The sequence below is a fragment of the Cervus elaphus genome, chromosome X, assembly GCF_910594005.1.
Source record: "Cervus elaphus chromosome X, mCerEla1.1, whole genome shotgun sequence".
NCBI lineage: Eukaryota > Metazoa > Chordata > Mammalia > Artiodactyla > Cervidae > Cervus > Cervus elaphus.
Window position 1 is genome coordinate 174845404 of NC_057848.1, and position 20356 is coordinate 174865759.

General features: G+C 51.6%; 1 protein-coding gene across 3 annotated transcripts in view; it reads left to right on the forward strand.

Annotated features, from left to right (window-relative positions):
- Window positions 1–20356, forward strand: part of LOC122689400 (pseudouridine 5'-phosphatase) — a 71267-nt gene that overhangs the window by 9189 nt on the left and 41722 nt on the right. For 2 of the 3 annotated variants that reach the window (XM_043895797.1, XM_043895799.1), the window contains exon 2: window positions 19800–20018. In XM_043895797.1, the coding sequence (XP_043751732.1) occupies window positions 19800–20018 (219 nt within the window). Of the gene's footprint in view, window positions 1–17031; window positions 17091–19799; window positions 20019–20356 lie in introns of those variants that run through there. The other variant, XM_043895798.1, reaches the window with a different exon arrangement.

The following is a 20356-nucleotide window of genomic DNA, read 5'->3' on the forward strand; positions in this document are numbered from 1 at the left end:
GAACGACTGCCAGGCAACTCTCACTGGTACAGGACATGCTTCCTGGGCTTCCCAGGGGGCACTAGTGGTAAAGAACCCACCTGCCAATGCAGGAGATACAATGGATGCAGGTTTGATCCCTGGGTCGGGAAGATCCTCTAGAGGAGGGCATGGCAAGTCAAGTATTCTTGCCTGGAGAATCTCAAGGACGGAGGAGGCTGGCAGACTATAGTCCATGGGGTGCAAAGAGTCCGACACAGCTGAAGTGACTGAGCACGCGCACATCCAGCTCAGAGACCGCGTAGCTGACTCCTAGTCTTTGTCTCACTCGATGAGGGTCCCTCTCAGGACCACCTGTGCTCGCTGAACGTGTTAGCAGTCACCTGGAGGAAGCCTGCTTCCTCCCTTCACCCCGGGTACCTGCTCTCCCTGCCGACTTGGTGCTGTTCCGAGTCCTCAGGCGTTCTCCCAGCAGCAGAGCCTGCTCCCACCTTTGTCATCTCAGGCATGTCTCAGATGGGGCGGGACCCTCCTGGGCCTTCAGAGGCTCATCACCACACAAGAACAGTCAGATCCAAGACGGCCTGCTAGCCGACAACACGGCCCTCAGTGCACTGGTTTTTTTTTTTTTTTAAATTGCCGTTGTTGTCTTTCAAATTAATTAATTTTATTTTTGGCTGTGCTGGGTCTTCATTGCTGTGAGGGCTGTTCTCTAGCTGTGCCAGGCGGGGGCTGTTCTCTAGCTGTGAACAAGCATGGTATATTCTCTAGCTGTGACAGGCGGGGGCTGTTGTCTAGTTGTGCACGTGCTTCTCTTTACATTGCTTCTCTGTCGCACACTGTGGGATCTGGGGCATGTGGGCTCTGTAGTTGTGGCTCGCAGGCTCAGCTGTTACACGGCATGTGGGAGTCCTCCGGGTCCAGGGATCAAACCCATGTGCCCTGCATTGCACGCTGGCCTCTCTTCCCCTGGGCCACCTGGGAAACCCTTGTGCAGTGTTTAATGCGACTTTGCAAAAGAGCTTTAGTTGTCTGAATATGATACAGCCCTTCTTCATAGCATTTCTGTCTGTTATGAGATCAGGTAAAGGCATGTCCTCCCTTGGTGAGCAGATGGCATGCGTGTGAACTTAACAGCTTCGTGTAGCTGCACCTGTGATACTGAGTAACCGGTGCAGGGTGTCTGTCTTGACGTTTATAACATCGTGTCTGGTGTTGGGCTGGAGAGAGAGTCAGGCCCTGAACTGGAGGGGGTCTTTTCACACCGGCCTCTTCCTCAGTGCCCTGGCTCGGGGTGACTGTGCAGTACTCTGCAGGCATCGGTGTCCTTCCCATCCAGGAGCGAAGTGGTCTTCCTGTTCAAGCTGATGCCCCCACATGGGCTCAGCCCTGGCCCTTCCTTCCTCAAGGGAGGGAAGGTTTGCCTTTTCTTCTGACGGTCACCGGCTCCTTCTCCTGCTGCGTCTAATTCTTCTGTTGTTGTTTAGTCGCTCAGTCGTGTCCAACTCTTTGCCACCTCATGGACTGTGGCCCACCAGGGTCCTTGGTCCATGGGATTCTCCAGGCTAGAATCCTGCAGTGGGTTGCCATTGCCTTCTCCAGGGGATCTTCCCGGCCCAGGGATTGAACCCACATCTCCCGCACTGGCAGGCGGCTTCTTTCCCACGGAACCACCAGGGAAGCCCAGTGCTCTAGATTCTCACTGAAACACAATCTCCCTGCTCTCTTGTTCCGTCCTGCCTGCCAGCTTTCCGCCCCCAACGCAGGAACGTAGTTGGGATGCAGGGAACAGTGACTTCAGAGTGGCCGGCTTGGTGCTGTTCACTCACTCAGTCGTGACTGACTCTTTGCGAGCCCACGGGCTGCAGCTCACAAGGCCTCCCTGTCCATCACTGCCTCCCAGAGCGTGCGCAGACTCACATCCATTGAGTCAATGTGTGGCCGGCGTCTTTCCCTGTCTTTCCAGGACTTGGGGCTTCCTGGCCGCTGCTGCCCAGCCCTGTCCTGCACTTCTCATCTGCCTGTCCTCCTCTGTCCGTGTTCAGGGGCCTGGCCTTGGCCGTGGACCCCTTCCTGGCGATATCTCACAGACGTGTGGCCTCGAGGAGCCTTCTGCTCTACATGTCTGCAACCCTGTGGGTGCCCTCGCCTCCCTTTCAGCTCTGCCCACACTTCCCAGTGCCCACGGGCACCCCACCCAGAGGCCACCCCCAAGACCCAGGTTTCACGCCGAAGCCAGACCAGTCTGCCATGCTACGCTCCCCATGAGCCATTTGTGGCCTTCCTGTCTTCTGATCCTCTGCTCTCTCTTCCTGACATCATGTCCTTCCTGTTGGCCAAAGATGCACGGCCAAGCTGGTGTCTTCAGGCCCTGCATCTCCCTCCTTGGGTGACAGTGTTTCCCGGGAGCCTTCCCCGTGAACCCTGCCCGCCTCAGCCGGTCCCCTGGCAGGGAGCCAGGCACGCTGTTCCTGCCCATCTTCCAGCATTTCGCGGCTCCAGGGACCTCACCTTGGGGACAGAGCCTGACCGGCGTCGCCCCCCGCCTCTTCCACAGCCTGAGAGAAGAGAGGCAGCTATTTAGACTCTCGTGTGCTCGGGGCAGGTGTGTCCCCCCAGACACATTGGTGGCGGCAGGTGAGTGTCGGTGCTCACGTGGCTGAGACGGTGTGAGGATGAAGGAGGCTTTGCCCAGAGGACCCACCCCAGCAAGAGTTTTCCCCCCAAGGGCCCCTGCTTTGCCTTCTCAGAGGGATCTGCACAGAAGCGGGTCCCTGAACACTTGACGTGAGGAAGGGCGTCCGGGCCCATAAAAATAGCCTTTGACTCTACCTGTCGTGGTGCATCTGACTTGCCTTCCCGTGTCCTGGCTTTGTGAGAGTGTCTGTGTGTGTGTGTGTGTGTGTTTATAACACAAACACGTAAGTCATCTCTGAGTCTGCCAGGTGCAGCGGACAAGCGTGTTCCTCCCAGAAGCCCGAGCCGTAGCTCAGCCCTCATCTGGTTCAGCCAGTCTGAGAGCGACCTGATAAAAGCATGCAAAGTCTGACCCCGAGTGATTTCGGGCCACTTCCACCCCCCACCCCCCCACCCAGGAGGAACTGTGGCCTGAAGCTGGCAGCCTGGAGCCAACCCGCCCAGTCGGGGAGGCTGCTTGGAGACAGGGCTTTTTGTTGAGACGGCATTTAAGGTCACCATGACAGCCAGGGCGGTCTGGGGGAGAGACGGTCAGGGCCTCGCCTCGCTTGCTGAGCCTCACGGTCTTCCAGAGCAGGCCCACCGGATGCCAGGTGCCCAGGCCAGTTCAGGGAAGGACATACCACTCAGCTGACTCAGTTTCCCTGGGAGCCGGGGGCGGGAAGCCAGTTGCAGTTCAGCTTGCCTCTCGGGACACCGGACTCGTCCTGAGCAGGCCTGTGGGAGGCCTTCCCTGGTGGCTCAGCCGATAAGGAATCCGCGAGTAAAGTGGGAGACCTGGGTTCCATCCCTGGGTCCGGCGGATCCCCTGGAGGAGGGCGTGGCGACCCACTCCAGTATTCCGGCCTGGAGAATCCCATGGATGGGGCAGCCTGACGGGCGACAGTCCACGGGCTCGCAGAGAGTCACACGCGACTCGAGTGTCTGAGCACACCGCCGGGGGCTGTGGGGGCCAGCTGGGCGGCGGTCAGGAAGGGGGCACCACGTGCAAATGTGCACACGCCGAGGGTGGGGAAGAGCCGTGGCCGCCGTGCACTGAGCCCAGAGGCCTCAGGAAGGGCTTCCGGGGCGCAGTCCGCCTCGTGCCAGACCCAGGAACGTAGGCCTCACCTCCTGCCTGCCACCCGGCCCTGCAGGTGCAGGGTGTCAACGCAGGGCAGAGCCCTGGTCGGGGGCGAGCGAGCCCGCGAGGCTGGGACCTGCCTAGGGGCTGTTGCAACCGTTCCGGAGAGTGAGGCAACGCACACACACTCTTGGTAGGCCCTCGGGGATCCCCGTGGGCCCTGCCGTCTCACCGGACGCGTTCCTGACCTCTGCTCACGTCATCCTGCCTTGGTGTGCACACTGGCGTGTTCAGGAAGGGCCTCAAATAATCCAGGCGGCCAGTTGTCAAGTAACCTGAGCATGTTTTCCCCAGGTGTGAGTGTCACAGGCGGAAGCTAGATGCCCAGCCTCTTGTTCAGCAAACCCGCCCCGCACCTGCCTGGCTGCCGTGTGTCCACCGCCGCCCGCCTGCCTCCTCCTGATCACGGGGAGCTCCGTCCTGGGAGGGCAGGGTGCATTCCTCTGCCCTGGGCAGCAGCTCTGCCTCTCAAGTGCCCACAGGTTCCCCTTCTTACCCCCTGCTCTTACACACACACACACACACACACACAGGTTCCCCTTCTTACCCCCTGCTCTTACACACACACACACACACACACACACACAGACACACACACACACACACACACACCGTGTCACGGAGGCGTCATGTTACTGAGGAGGCTTCCTGTGTGCCGAGTTGGCTCCTGGGCTCCTGGACACTGGGTTTTAATGTTCCCTGGTGGCTCAGCCTGCAATGCAGGAGACCTGGGTTTGATTCCTGGGCTGGGAAGATCCCCTGGAGAAGGGAACAGCTACCCAGTCCAGGATTCTGGCCTGAAGAATTCATGGACTATAGTCCATGGGGTTGGCTGGGAGGCTCTAGAGAGACGGGATATATGTTTGCATACGGCTGATTTACATTGTTGTAGGCAGAAACTAACACAGTACTGTAAAGCAGTTATGTATATTTCAATTAAAAAAAAACTATCAACTCTTAAAGTTTCAAAATCATACTTGCCCCTTAAACAGTTTTGCTTATTCTGTTGAGAAATCTGGTAGATATTAACCATCACTATTAAGAGGCTATTGATGATATTTGACTCCGCTTACACGTTTTTTTCATCAGCATAAACACCCTGATGCTTGTGACCCTCCATTTATCTAAGGTCTTCCTGAAAAATTTTTCTTGCTCTGTCATATTTGCTTTGGTGGTTCTTCACTGCCGTGTGGGCTTTTCTCTAGTTGCGGTCAGAGGGCTTCTTCTCACAGAGGCTTCTCTCGTTGTGGAGCAGAGACTCTAGGTGAGCGGGCTTCAGTAGTTGCAGTGGACTGGGTCATTTGCCTTCAGCATGTGGGGTCTACCCAGACCAGGGATCGAACCCTGTCCCCTGTATTGGCTGGCAGATTCTTTACCTCCATACTCCTCAGGAAGTCCCAAATACTTAATTTGTGCTTGTTCTGTTGATAGCTCTGATATTAACCATCACTGGTTAGATGGTTAGATATTAACCATCACTGTTAAGAGGCCGCGATAGTGTTTGACTCTGATTACAGATTTTTTAATCCACTTAACACACCTTTCTGCTTGTGAAGCTCTGTTTTTAAAGCTAGTGTGTTTTATTTCCCGGTTCAGTACTTCCCTTTTCTGAATTAACACACACATCCTTTCTGAATAGCCAGCGATCACTTTAAGACCTAATACATGAAATTTATAAAACGGATGAGCATCAAGTCCACTTAACTTTTCCAGTAGAGTTCCAACAATGTCATCTTTGTGGAAATTATTTGACTGTGCACCGTCTTAGTTGTGACGTGGTGGAGTCTTTAATTGAAGCCCGTGGGATCTTAGTTCCCCAACCAGGGATCAAACCTGGGCCCCCTGCTTTGCGAGCACAGAGTCTTAGCCACTGGACAACAAGGGAAGTCCCCTGATAATATTGTCTTAAATGGCAGGTGAAAATTAGTAATCTCAGTGTGTATTTCAAAGTTTATTTATAGCATTGTTGCCCCAATAGGCCACATTCCATTAGAGTACACAGAAGAAAATGATAAATAATGTGCAAAAAACTTACTCCACATTTACATGTCTGTCAGTGTTTCAGGAGTTCAGAGGTGCCTGCCTGGAAACCCTTTTCCCACCCAGCTGATTAGATTTTTGCATTTCTTGGCATTTATGAGTGTTTTCCACATAAATCCCATAATCTTTGAACCTGACGAGAATTCTGCATTTGTTCAGTAGATTTCCCAGGTCCGTGCAGGTCCCGGGGGCAGGGCCATGAAAACGATATGTGAATGGCTGAAGGATTTCTTTCATGTCCTGTGTCTGACTTGGAGTAACACCGCGTAAGGCTGTATACCCATGGGAGTCAGAAAATGAGCCTTAATTGTGCATCTGAGGAGCCTCTGCCTGTCCCTAGAGGACACCTCTGGGTCCTCGGAGCTCCAGACCAAAAGGCACTTACGTTTGAGAACAGGGTGGGCACTTGTGTCTCCTTGTCTCTCAGAGCCCCTGAGGTGGGGGGACTTGGACTGGTGAGCTCCGCCTCCTGTGGTCTGGACTGGTGAGTTTCTACCTGTGTTGACCGATCTCTGCCTCCTGTGGTCACAAAGGCTGCGCTCTGCTTGGAAAGGGAAGGGACGCTTGACTGCTTTTTTGTCTTTGCAGAAATGCTGGGGTAGAGGTAAATGAAGTCTGAGATGTAGGAACCAATTTTCATTATGTGAGCAGATGTTCTTGAAAAGAATATTGACCCTTATTTCCTGGGGTCCGTCTCTAGTCCCTTCATATAAAGAACAAGACACAGAAAGATATTTTTCATCGGTTGCCCTTGCCTTTGATGAGGAGGGCATGGCAACCCTCTGCAGTATTCTTGCCTAGAGAATGCCATGGACAGAGGAGCCTGGCGGGCCACAGTCCACGGGGTCGCAAAGAGTCAGACATGAGTGAGGTGGCTTAGCACGCACGCCTCATACACACACACACCTTGCCTTTGACAGAAATGCTGCGTAGATGAAGATCAGTAACTCAGAGTTGTGGGCTGCAGTGCGTGCCACCAAAATTCGTATTTTGAATCCCTGACCCCCAGGGCCTCAGAATGGGGCTATACTTGGAGTCCAGGTCTTTCCAAGGTAGGTAGGTAAAATAAGGACATTAGGCTGGATCCTGACCCCTTAGGTGGAGAAGGGACTGGCAGCCCTCTCCAGTGTTCTTGCCTGGAGAATCCCATGGCCGGAGGAGCCTGGCGGGCTACAGTCCCTGGGGTTGCAGGAGTCAGACACGACTGAGCGACTCACACACACAACTTTGACCCCTTAGGACTGGTCCTTGTAAGAAAAGACCAGCACAGAGACACACAGAGGGACAAATGTGGGCTGACACAGGGAGGAGATGGCTGTCTCTACACCCAGGAGAGAGGCCTCAGGGGCAACCAGTGCTCTCCACACCTGGATCTCCGGTTTCCAGCCTCCAGGGCTGCGGGAAAGTAACTTCCTGTTGAAGCCCCCCAGCCTGCGACGCGTTGTCATGGCAGCCGCAGCAAGCGAGTCCCCCTGGAAATGTAAGGTGTTTGGTGCGGGAAGGGGTCGAGGGAGCTGCCCCGGCGTCTGACAGATCTCCCAGGCAGACTGCGGCCAGGGAGGTACCCCGTGGACGCCCAGCGCCGTGCAGTCAGTAGCTGAGACACCAGGATTACTGCCGTATGATTTCCTCCAGCCTTACTCCTGTCATCGCTTCCCAGTTGAGCTGTCTGACAGTTCTCCACCCCAGCCACACGTAAGTCAACGGAAGCGCACATAACAGCTAAAGAAATAACGCCGGTGACACAATGGCTTGTGTGCTTTCAAAGGAGAAGAATTGCCTCCTTTTTTTAACCTCTTTCCATTTCAGTGCTCTTCCTGGATTCCACAGTGCTTTGCATTGTTCTAAATTAAAAGTGCTTTTGGCGCTGCCTCCATACCAATGCATACACCACGGGTGATACAGTCCGTGGGGAATTCAATCCACTGTACCCACAGGAAGGATAAAAATGTAGGGGTAACAGGAGCAGCCGCTGAAGGAAGGTCTTGCAAAGAAGTGGAAGCTGTTCATCTGGGTGGGAAAGGAGGGCTCTAAAAAACTGTGTGTCTCTGGGTTTCAGGGTGAAGTGTTTCAAATGACTCCTGAGCTAGCAGGGGTTGATGGATAGACCCATCTCAACACATGAATTTCAGGGCAACACCTGAAAGAACTCCTGTTCTTCTGCAACTTTTGCTTTTTCAGACCCACTTCCGTGGCAGCCTCCACGTTCTTCTTTTGTTTTTGGCTCTGCCGGATCTTTGTGTCGTGTACAGACTTTCTCCACTTGCAGCGAGCGGGGGCTACTCCCTAGTTGCGGTGTGCGGGCTTCTCATTGCGGTGGCTCCTCTTATCACAGAGCATATGGGCTCTAGGACAGGCAGCCTTCAGTAGTTCACGACTACAGACCCAGTAGTGGTGGGTCCCCAGTTCTAGAGTGCCGGCTCAGTTGTGGCTCTTGCTGTGTTTCTGCTCATCTGTCTCTTATAAGGACCCTGGCATTGGATTTAGGGCTACCCTCAGCCAGGAGGACCTCATCTCAGACCCTTCACTTCATCACGTCTGCAAAGACTGTGATGTTTCCAGAGAAAAACCAACCCCCTTGTGAGTTTCCAGAATGGTGTTCAGTGCTCTTCGCATGTCACTTCTTCTGGTGCTCATCAGACTCCTCCAGGTGAGGGCAGTGAGGAAGGTGAGGTTGCCTAGGAAGAAACGGAGGGTGGAGGCGAGTGACTCAGGGCTGTGGTCCCCCAGGAGACATCAGTGACCTGGCGAGTGGTAGAGGTTTCCCCTGAAAACAGGGGTGTCTTTCCCAGTATTACAGTTCATAACAGGAAGTTGAAACCACCCAGGTGTCCATGGATGGGTGGCTGAATGGATCAGTGGGTGGATGGGTGGACAAGTGGGTGGATGGATGGATTAGTGGGTAGATGGGTGGATAAGTGGGTGGGTGGGTGGATGGATGGATGTATTGATGCATTGATGTGTGTGTGGTTGAATGGCTGAATGGATTAGTGGGTGCATGGGTGGATGGATGGATGGGTGGAAGAGTAGGTGGGTGGATGGATTAGTGGATTTTAGGGTGTGTGTTAGTTGCCTGGATCTGCTGTAACAAAATGCCACAAACTCCCTGGTTTGAAAAACAACCCAGATGCCCTTTCTCATGGTTGTGGGGGTCAGAAGTCCAAGAGCAGTGTTCCTGGGCTGAAGTTGAGGGCTGGTTCCCTCTGTGGGCTCCAGGGCAGAGTCTTGTCGTATCCCACATTCCTTCCTTATCTTCAGATCCTTCAGTGCTTCACCTCTAACCATCCTTTTTTTTCTATTACAGACATTTACAGCCATCCACTTCCCTCTAAGCACTGCTTTTATTATACCCCATACCTTTTGGTGTGTTGCCTTTGTATTCTCCTTCCTCCCAACCCATCTTATAATTCCCTTGTAATTTTACCTTTTCACCACTCACCATTTAGGTGTGTATTTGTTTAACTTCCCCAAAGTTGTGAATTTCCCAGGCTCTGCTTCTGTGAGTGAGATTTCTCATTCTGTTGATCAGGGAGATACTCGGCATGATTTTGATCCTCTGTGAATTTATTGAGCCTTGTTTAGTGGCCTAGCTTATCGTCTTTTCTGGTGAATGCTCCTTTCTGAATGTGAGAAGAATGAATTTTTTTTGTCATGTTTGGGTGGAGCATTTCCATAGTGTCATAAAATTCAGTTGGTTCATGGTATTTAAGTAGTTCAGTTGTATGCAGCAGTAGTTACCTATAGTATTTAACTAGAGTTTTACCTATGGAGTTTTAAATCCAGTCTTGTGTTCCTTGTGAATTTTCAGTCCAGCTGTTCTGTCCATCGTTGACAATGTGTCATTAAAAGTTCCCAGCTACTGGGGTTGACATGGATTTCTTCCCTCAGTTTGGTCAGTTTTTGTTTTAGGTGTTTGTGACTTTGTTGTAACTTTCTTACATGATTATAGTTGTTGCATCTTCTTCGTTAAATTAGCCCTGGGTCCTTATAAAATGCTTCTGTCGAGCTTTTGTTTGTTTATAGTAGAAACATTTGTCTTAAGTCTGCTTTGTTGGACGTGGCCAGCGTGGCTTTCTTTGGTCACCGTGTGCATTTAATATCTTCATCCTGTTGCTTTCAACCTTTTCGCACTTTTCAACCTTTGGCACATGGTGAAGTGTGTCTTGTAGACAGTATATAATTAGATCATGTGGTTTTTCATTTTTAATCCATTCTGCCAGTCTTTACTTTTTCAGTTCAGTTCAGTCGCTCAGTTGTGTCCGACTCTTTGCGACCCCATGAACCGCAGCACACCAGGCCTCCCTGTCCATCACCAACTCCTGGAGTCCACCCAAACCCGTGTCCATCGAGTCGATGATGCCATCCAACCATCTCATCCTCTGTTGTCCCCTTCTCCTCCTGCCCTCAATCTTTCCCAGCATCAGGGTCTTTTCCAATGAGTCAGCTCTTCGCATCAGGTATCCAATGTATTGGAGTTTCACCTTCAACATCAGTCCTTCCAGTGAACACCCAGGACTGATGTCCTTTAGGATGGACTGGTTGGATCTCCTTGCAGTCCAAGGGACTCTGAACAGTCTACTCCAACACCACATTTCAAAAGCATCAATTCTTTGGCGCTCAGCTTTCTTTATAGTCTAACTCTCACATCCATACATGACCACTGGAAAAACCATAGCCTTGACTAGACGGACCTTTGTTGGCAAAGTAATGTCTCTGCTTTTTAATATGCTGTCTAGGTTGGTCATAACTTTCCTTCCAAGGAGTAAGCATCTTTTAATTTCATTGCAGCAATCACCATCTGCAGTGATTTTGGAGCCCAGAAACATAAAGTCAGCCACTGTTTCCACTGTTTGCCCATCTATCTGCCATGAAGTGATGGGACTGGATGCCATGATGTTAGTTTTCTGAATGTTGAGCTTTAAGCCAACTTTTTCACTCTCCTCTTTCACTTTCATCAAGAGGCTCTTTAGTTCTTCTTCACTTTCTGCCATAAAGGTGGTGTCATCTGCATGTCTGAGGTTATTGATATTTCTCCCGGCAAACTTGATTCTAGCTTGTGCTTCCTCTAGCCCAGCGTTTGTCATGATGTACTCTGCATCTAAGTTAAATAAGCAGGGTGACAATATACAGCCTTGATGTACTCCTTTTCCTATTTGGAACTAGTCTGTTGTTCCATGTCCGGTTCTAACTGTTGCTTCCTGACCTGCGTACAGGTTTCTCAAGAGGTTGGTCAGGTGGTCTGGTATGCCCATCTCTTTCAGAATTTTCCACAGTTTCTTGTGATCCAGACAATCAAAGGCTTTGGCATAGTCAATACAGCAGAAATAGATGTTTACATTTAACCTTTTACATATAATGCCACTATTGATAAAAGATTTACATATATGGTTATCTTATTTGTTTTCTCTTTTTTTTTGTCACAAGGCATCAATCTGTGTTTATTAACTCGCATTCTGCTGTAGAGAAGACTTTCCTTCGTCCACATTTATTTTTTTATTGCAGTGTTAGTTCACTGGCAGTATTGTTTCAGATGTACAGCATAGTGATCTGATAATTGTATAGATTGCACTCTGTAAAGTTATAAAATATTGTATTTCCTGTGCTGCACTTTACCTTCTTGTAGCTTATTTATTTTACCACTAGTAGTGAACACCTCTCAGTCCCCTTCATCCACCTTGTGTCTCCCCCACCCCTCTCCCCTGTGGTAGAAGTAGTGTGTAGTTCTCTGAACTGTGTGTCTGTTTCTGCTTCATATTAGTTTGAAATCTGGCCGTTTGCAACAACACTGGTGGATGTAGAAGGTAAATCAAAGAAGGACACATCCTGTATGTTTCCATGTATCTGTGGAATCCAAAAAAGAAACAGATCTATGTCTTTTCCTTTCCTTCCCCTTTCCTCCATCACCGTCTTCTATTATGGTAAATAGGTATTTTCTTGTGTACATTTTAGCTGTTTATTTCTCTGACCTTTTTTATTTTTTAGTTATTTCCTTAGTGGTTGCTCTGTGTATTACAGTTACCAACTTATACCATCTAGTGTGCATTAATACCAGTGTAATTTAAATAGTATATGAAAACTTGGCTCCTATGTATCTCCTTTCCTACCCTTCTTTGTGGTGTTATTGTCCTAAAGATGACGTCTTTACACATGATGTATATTGTATCTTTATATATGTTATGTGCCCATCGACACAGATTTGTAATTATAAATTTATGCAGTTGTCGTTTAAATCAGATTGAAAAAATGATCCACAAACAAACAACAAATTTATCTTGTCTTTTAAGTCCCCCAAGGGCAAAAATCACCCTGATTATAAGTCATCACTTTAAGGATTGGAAAAAAAAAAAAAGTGTTATCACATCACCATCTATCAGCTCATTTTAAAGTAACTTTGCATAATTTAGAAACATTGCCAAGGAAATTGTTGAATTGGTGATTGGCTAATGAATCAAGAGTGTAAAACACACTGCATACTTAACTGTTTGCAAATCTTGCCTGCTGATCTTTTCCAAAACAAAAGATACAGTAAAAATTTGCTATGATTCTTGGGTTGAATGCCACCATCAAGTTAAAACTTTGGTCTGATAAGTTCTATTCAAGTATAGAAAATACTGTTGACTGAGCTTCACTGACCTAATGGACGTGAGTTTGAGTAAACTCCGGGAGTTGGTGATGGACAGGGAGGCCTGGCGTGCTGCAGTCCATGGGGTCGTGAAGAGTCGGACACGACTGAGCGACTGAACTGAACTGAACTGAACTGAGCAGAGGAATAGATACAAAAACCATGAGTTGACTCTAGTAGTAGTTTCAGTTTGACCTTCTGAGAAGCCTTTCTGGAGAAATCATTGACTGTCGGTTGATTCGCTATTGCTGTTTTTTGTGGGCTGCATGGTTGGGGGGGGGTCACGTACTCTGAATGTATTCTTACACTGTACCTTCTGAATATACTTTGGTGTGTAAGTTGGTGGTCGGAACCCACACCTGAGCCCGCCATGGGGGCCCAGTCTTTTTCATATGCCGCAAGTCTAAGGATGGCAACATTCCCGAGTCCTCCCCTCTCTTGCCTAGCCGCTGTCCTCAGACCCGCTGTGGCCCCTCACGAAATGATGTGCTGATGGACTTTCTTAAACTTTATTATGTATTATGAGAAAAAGAGAAAATAATTCTTGACTCATACCCACACCTGTTAAAGGAAGTAGTTGAGAGTGCCACTGACCATACTAATGCTAATCAAAAGATTAGCATCAAAAAATGCTAATCAACAGTTTCTCCTGAGAAAAGATCACTCGGTTAAATCATTACCAATCGTCATTTAAAAGAGTTGCGTTTATTGTTACTCCTTCGCAGTTGGAAACTGGCTAGCTTTCAGCCACAAGAAACAGTCCATCAAACCCTTAAATGCTTGTCCTCAAAGCCTCCGAGAGCAAGCAAGCTCCTAATTTGAAGCAAATATTACCGGGCCTCGTCATTTCACGCTTGTTAACTACTCATTTCAGTCTCTTCCATTCCTAAACACAAGGAAGTTGCTGGCTCTTGCAGGCAAGTGCGTCGGTAGAGGTTAAACCGCACAGACTAGACAGGCTTCTCCCGTCTCTTCCGTGTGTGCAGACAACACGCAGTGCCGGCGGCCCCGAGAGGGAACACCAGAGTGTCCCCAGGCGTGGCCACGAGCGCTGTCTGGTGGAGGCAGCCTCTGTGACCTCCCCATCCTGTTTTCTCTCTCTGCGCCCCAGAACGCCCAGCCCCTCTCTCTGTGGCGTCTACTGCGCCATCTGCCACCATTCCAAGGTCTGAGAGGACTTCCTCAACTCCCAGGGCCTTGGGGTCAGCACAGGGCTACGTATCCCTGGGTCTCAGTGGAGAAAAATACCCTGATGCACATACTGCCTTTTCAGTCGCGCGTTCTGCAAAGCCTGCTCTACCTTCCCAGCTGACTCTTCCCTTTGTGGTTTTGGTCAACAAAGTCAGTGAGCTTTTCAGTCGCAGTCACCATTGTTTAGTAAGTTGCTCAGTCGTGTCCAACTCTCTGCGGCCCGTGGACTGCAGCATGCCAGGCTTCCGTGTCCTAAATCATCTCCCGGACTTTGCTCAGACTCATGTCCGTTGAGTCCGCGATGCCATCCGGATGTAGAAGCGGGATTTAGAAAAGGCAGAGTAACCAGAGATCAAATCGCCAACATCTGTTGGGTCATAGAGAAAGCAAGAGAATTCCAGAAACACATCTACTTCTTACTTCATTGAGTATGTTAAACCATTTGACTGCAATCTCTGAGTTACATATTTAACCTCGCAAGAATGTTTGTGTCTCATTTATGCTGTTTCAGTGCGTCTCACGGAACAGGTACCTGATACACCTCTGTGTATTTATTACTTGGCGGGGAGAGGTGAATGGAGCTAGCTAGGGAGTGGGGGTCCTGCCACCGGCTGGGAACACGCGAGGGTTGGCTTGTGGAGGTCAGGTCGCTGCAAGGAGACAGGGATCACGGGGTTGGGCACACAGGATTCTGTGCCTGTTTCTTAACAAATATTTGTGGAGCTACTCTGATGTGCTGGGAACATGTGATAGATACTTTTGTGAATGGATTCCCAATGGGTACCCCCCCCTTTTTTTTTTGTGGAACATTTGGAACAAGGAACTCTCTAACTTCTCAGATCATATGGCCCTTGCCATTGCAGGACCTGTGTGTGAGCTGTGGTGGACGGGAGAAAGCAGAACTCGTAACTGCCTCTTAACACACAGAGGATCCCTAACCTCCTTCCTCTTAACTCACAGAGGATCCCTACCCACCCTCCTGTTAACTCACAGATGATCCCTAACTGCTCTCCTGTTAACTCACAGAGAATCCCTAGCTGCCTTCCTCTTAACTCACAGATGATCCCTAACTGCCTTCTTCTTAATTCATAGATGATCCCTAACTGCCCTCCTCTTAATTCATAGATGATCCCTAACTGCCCTCCTCTTAATTCATAGATGATCCCTAACTGCCCTCCTCTTAATTCATAGATGATCCCTAACTGCCTTCCTCTTAATTCATAGATGATCCCTAACTGCCTTCCCCTTTACTCACAGATGATCCCTAACTGCCTTCTTCTTGATTCATAGATGATCCCTAACTGCCTTCCTCTTAATTCAAAAATGATCCCTAACTGCCTTCCTCTTAATTCATAGATGATCCCTAACTGCCTTCCTCTTAATTCATAGATGATCCCTAGCCTCCCTTCTGTTAACTCCCAGATGATCCCTAACTGCCTTCTTAATTCATAGATGTTCCCTAACTGCCTTCCTGTTAATTCATAGATGATCCCTAACCTCCCTCCTGTTAACTCCCAGGTGATCCCTAACAACCTTCCTCTTGACTCACAGATGATCCCTAACTGCCTTCCTCTTAACTCACAGGTGACCCCTAACCACCTTCTTTTAACTCACAGAGGACCCCTAGCTGCCTTCCTCTTAACTCACAGTTCAGTTCAGTCGCTCAGTCGGGTCTGACTCTTTGTGACCCCATGGACTGCAGCACACCAGGCTTCCCTGTCCATCTCCAACTCCTGGAATTTGCTCAAACTCATGTCCATTAAGTCGGTGATGCCATCCAACCATCTCATCCTCTGTCGTCCCCTTCTCCCACCTTCAGTCTTTCCCAGCATCAGGGTCTTTTCCAAAGAGTCATTTCTTCGAATCAGGTGGTCAAAGTATTGGAGCTTCAGCATCAGTCCTTCAATGAATATTCAGGACTGATTTCCTTTAGGATGGACTGGTTGGATCTCCTTGCTGTTGCCTTCCTGTTAACTCACAGCAGATCCCTAACTGCCTTCCTCTTGACTCCCAGAGGATCCCTAACGTCCCTCTGCAGAGGTGATGCTTCACCCCCTAGGGGCTCCAGCCGGTGAGGCTGGGCCCGGCACTTTGCTCAGGGCTCTGCACAGATTCCCCGCTCAGGTGACACAGACACCCAGTAGGCGTATCCTTGTTCTTGCACCCCCAGCGTACACATAGGTTAGCCGAGGCCCAGCTGGGCCCTGAACACAGGTCCCCAGCTCCCCGCCGCTGGTCAGCCGCAGAGCAGGGCCTCCAACCCAGACTGCCGGCCCCCACCTGAGTCCTCGGGAGCACCCTGGCCTGCGGGCAGAGGCTGCTCCCTGTGGCCCCCATCCCCCTGGCAGAAAACACAGGTCGGGGACGGAGGCCGAGGACATACCTGCTTCCTCCAGGCGTGGTTCGGAGAGGAAGATGGGGTGTGCAGAGAAAGCAGGTCTTACCCTGCACGCTGGTAACTGAGCGTCTGCTTGAGGTGTTTTGCTATAAAACAACGCAAGTCCCGGTCGTCCAACTGAATTATAAGTGGAGAACTACCCTCCCTCCTTCCCGTCTTCATAGGATAAAACACAAACTGATACCGTTCTCAGAGGCCGGGATAAATACGTGTAAATACGTCCTCTGTGATCAGAGCTGGACTCAGTACCGTGCAGTGATGGAACCTCAGCCCCAGACCAAGTGGAGAGCAGCTCCAGGCGTGCTGAGGCCTTTTGTGGTAACAGCTCCATGCCCCTGAAGGTCAGTGCGTGCACACCCCACCAGCTGGGGGCCCAGCCTGCAGCTCGCGAGAGTACATGTGGGGTTTTCTGGCACACTGGGGGAGGGGAGCGCCCTGTGTGGCTGTGGCTCGTTGCAAACCACGCGTGAGCGTCCCGTGAAAGATAACCCAGGAGCCAGGTGCAGAGCTCGGGGCTTCGGAGGCCGTGTGTGCATGGGACAGTGGGGCGCAGCTACTGCACGCTGCTTCCCTTGAGTTATTTTTTCACTTTTATTTTTTAATGATCTTATTTAGTGCTGGCCGTGCTGGGTCTTCCTTGCTCCGTGGGCTCTTCTGTAGTCATGGTGAACACGGGCTGCTCTCTAGTTGTGGTGCTCAGGTTTCTCCTGTCTCTGTTGCCGAGCGCGGGCTCTGGGACCTTGGGCTTCCGTAGTGGGGGCGCACGTGGGTTCAGTACTCAAGGCTCACGGGCCCCAGAGCAGAGGCTCAGGAGTTGTAGCGCACAGGCTGAGTCGTTCCACGGCATACGGGATCCTCTCAGACCAGGGATCCAACCCGTTTCTCTGGCGTTGGCAGGGGGACTCTACCGCTGAGCCACCAGGAAAAAGACTGACTTCATTGGAGAAGTCCCTGATGCTGGGAAAGATTGGAGGCAGGAAGAGAAGGGGACGACGGTTGATGGTTGGATGGCATCACGGACTCGATGGACATGAGTTTGGGTAAACTCCGGGAGTTGGTGATGGACAGGGAGGCCTGGTGTGCTGCGGTTCATGGGGTCGCAAAGAGTCAGACACGACTGAGCAACTGAACACCACCACCACCAGGGAAGCCCAGTGCTTCCTTTTATTTTAGCTTCTGGGAGAACTTTCCCCTTTGAAGAACTTTCCCCTTTCATTGATTGTACGCTGTCATCCACTGGTGTACTCTTTGCCAGATCTGAGGCGTTTTAGCAATGTGTTGAGATCCTTGCTTATCTCACCGAAGGTTTTCATCTAAATTGTGAAGAAGCGTTAAGTGACTGCACAGTCTTCTACAGATTCATAATCCCACTGTTCTGGTCCTTTTAAGTGAAAAGCACCAGCTTTAAAGAAACACCGTGTCACGCGTTTTAAAAGAATATAGCTCTTTTCCGTCTTTGGAATTTGTCTTTTCTCATGCTCATTTCTTCTTCCTCCTGTGCTTGGCTCATGGCAAGTCCCGAGCGGTGCTCCGCGCCCAACCTCTGCTGTTTTTCTTGGCACTCTGCGTGCTTTCCAGACCCAGCGATCGTTCCTCAGTCGCTCGGTGCCTGCAATGTCTCGTCAGTCTCTCTCTCCCAGCTGCTGGAAGAAAAGTGTTCACAGGAAGAAAGTAGAGTATACACAGGCTGCCTGCCAGGCCCTGCCTCTCCACGCCTGCAGAGCCCTCCCGGTCCTGGGGGAAGCAGGATGTGAGCAAGCATTTGATACGGACTCCTCATTGTCCCCCTGAGGCATGGGCCAGCCCTGCCCTCTCTGCTGGGACTTCTTCAGGGAGAGGACAGGCAGGGGGGGCTCTGGAAGAAATCTGAGCCTCTCAGGTTATGATGCAAACACTGGCTTCCTCCGCCAAGGAGTCCAGGAAGAATTAAGTCTCACCTTCTTTTGTCCCAGAAAGGAAACCACAGCAGGGATCTGTCACCCAACCCCTGGGTCATGCCTGAGCAAGGGCAGGCAGGTGTGTACCAGGATGGAGGGCTGAGAGCTGCTTGGTAAGTGTCAGTGATAGTCGCTCAGTTGTGCCCGACTCATTGCAACCCCATGGACTGCGACCCACCAGGCTCCTCTGTCCTGAGATTTTCCAGGCAGAGATACTTGAGTGGGTCGCCATTTCCTTCTCCAGGGGAATCTTCCCAACCCAGAGATCGAACCCAGGTCTCCTGCATTGCAGGTGGATTCTTTACCGACTGAGCTACAAGGGATCTGCTTGTGTGTCTCTTACGGTGCCCCCCCCATCCCTCACCGTCTCCCCAAATCCAGCCCATGGTAGAAAAGTGAGGACCTAGATAGTTAAAGCATTGAAGATGAGTTTGTACTTGATATGCAGCAATATGTGGTTTCGCCTTCAAAAGCAGAGGAGAAAGCAAAGCCCTTCTCTGCTGCTGCTCCTTGTCCAAGGCTAGGTCCTGCCGCCATGTGGCCAAGTGTCCAGGGCCCCTTTCTAGGAAGCGGGCTGCAGGCAGGGAGGACCAACCAGAGCATAGCAGGTGAGGAAGGGCGGGTCAGCTGCCTGGAGATGCTGATGAGGGCTGGGGGAGAGGGGGTGGTCTCCTGGGACCGAGCCCTTTGACACAAAGTGTAGAAATCAAGTTACCTTGCAAGGAAACCCTGCTGCTGCACGATCGCTGGTGGTGGGTGGTGGAAACGGAGAACACGGGACTTGTGCCTTCTTCCTGGGAGCTGCGGGCGGGAGTCTGTGCTCACATGGGAGCGTCCTTCAGAGCCGCACGTGTGTCCACACGCTCCCGCCGGGAGGGATTCCAGGGGGCGCAGAGCACTCCGACGGTCCCTCGCGGTGGAGGCCCTGCACGCAGACTGCAGCATGCACACTCGGGGTGCTCCATCAGGACGCCAAGTCTCGGTAGTGGTCAGGCTCAGTGGAACGTGCCTGTCAACGGAAAAGACACTTGAACCATGACGCAGACATTTCTGGGCTTCCCTGGTGGGTCAGCGGTTAAGAATCCGCCTGCAGTGTGGGAGACGAAGGTTCGATCCCTGGGTCTGGAGGGTCCCCTGGAGGAGGAAATGGCAACCCACTCCAGTATTCTTTTTTTGGTTGTTGTTTTCCTAAATAATTTATTTTTGTCTGTACCGGCTCTTCCTCACTGTGTAGGCTTTTCTCTAGTTGCGGAGAGCGGGGCCTACTGTGTAGATGCGGTGTGTGGGCTCTATTTTCCGGGGCACAGGCTCCAGAGCACGCAGGCTTCAGTAGTTACGGCACAGGGCTCCGTAGTTACAGCTCCCGGGCTCTGCAGCCCAGTCTCCGTCAGGGCTTTAGTGGCTCCGAGGCAGGTGGGAATCTTCCCCAGTCGGGGCTCGAACCCATGTCCCCCACATTGGCAGGCGTATTCTTTCACCACTGAGCCGCCAGGGAGACCCCCACTCCAGGATTCTTGCCTGGAGAATCCCACAGACAGAGGGGCCTGGCGGGCTGCGGTCCGTGGGAGCGCGGTATTGGATGCAACTGCGCCCAGACAGCCTTCCTTTCCCTCCCACCCTGTAAGGTTCCAGAGCAGCAGAGGGCAGGCCGCCAGGGCACCGTGTGGTCCTCCGATCCCACCAGCGTCCCCTGCACATCCACAGGCCGCCCCGCCCCCCACCCCGCCAGAGCTGTCTGCCCGGAACGCGGGCTCTGCGCGCTGTGAACACATCCCTCAACGCCGCTGTGTCTCTGCCCCCTCGTCTCCGCAGATACCGAGCGGCTCTACTCGGTCGTCTTTGAGGACATCTGTGGGCGCTATGGGAAGAAGTACAGCTGGGACGTGAAGTCGCTGGTGATGGGCAAGAAGGCGCTGGAGGCGGCCCAGCTGATCAGAGACACGCTGCAGCTCCCGATGTCCGCGGAGGAGCTGGTGGAGGTGAGCCAGGCCAAGCTGAAGGAGGTCTTCCCTACAGCCGCGCTCATGCCAGGTGAGGTCTCCGGAGCGCGCTCGGGGCTCTGAGCGGCCGCTCTCAGCCTGCAGCCGGGCGCGCTATCGTTCTCCTCTGCCCTGATAACCTCTCGGAAGATCCCCTTCCCAGTAAGGCTCCGAGGGACTCGTTAGCGACTTTGGAGGATGCTGGCACGTGCTGTGGGCTTTCGCGGGTGGCCCAGTGGAAGGGAACCTGCCCGTCGGTGCAGCGAACTTAGGTTCAGTTCCGGGCCGGGAAGATCCCCTGGAGGAGGCTTGGCCACCCACTCCAGTGTTCTTGCCTGGAAAATTCCACAGACAGAGGAGCCTGGCGGGCCACAGTTCAGGGGCTCACAA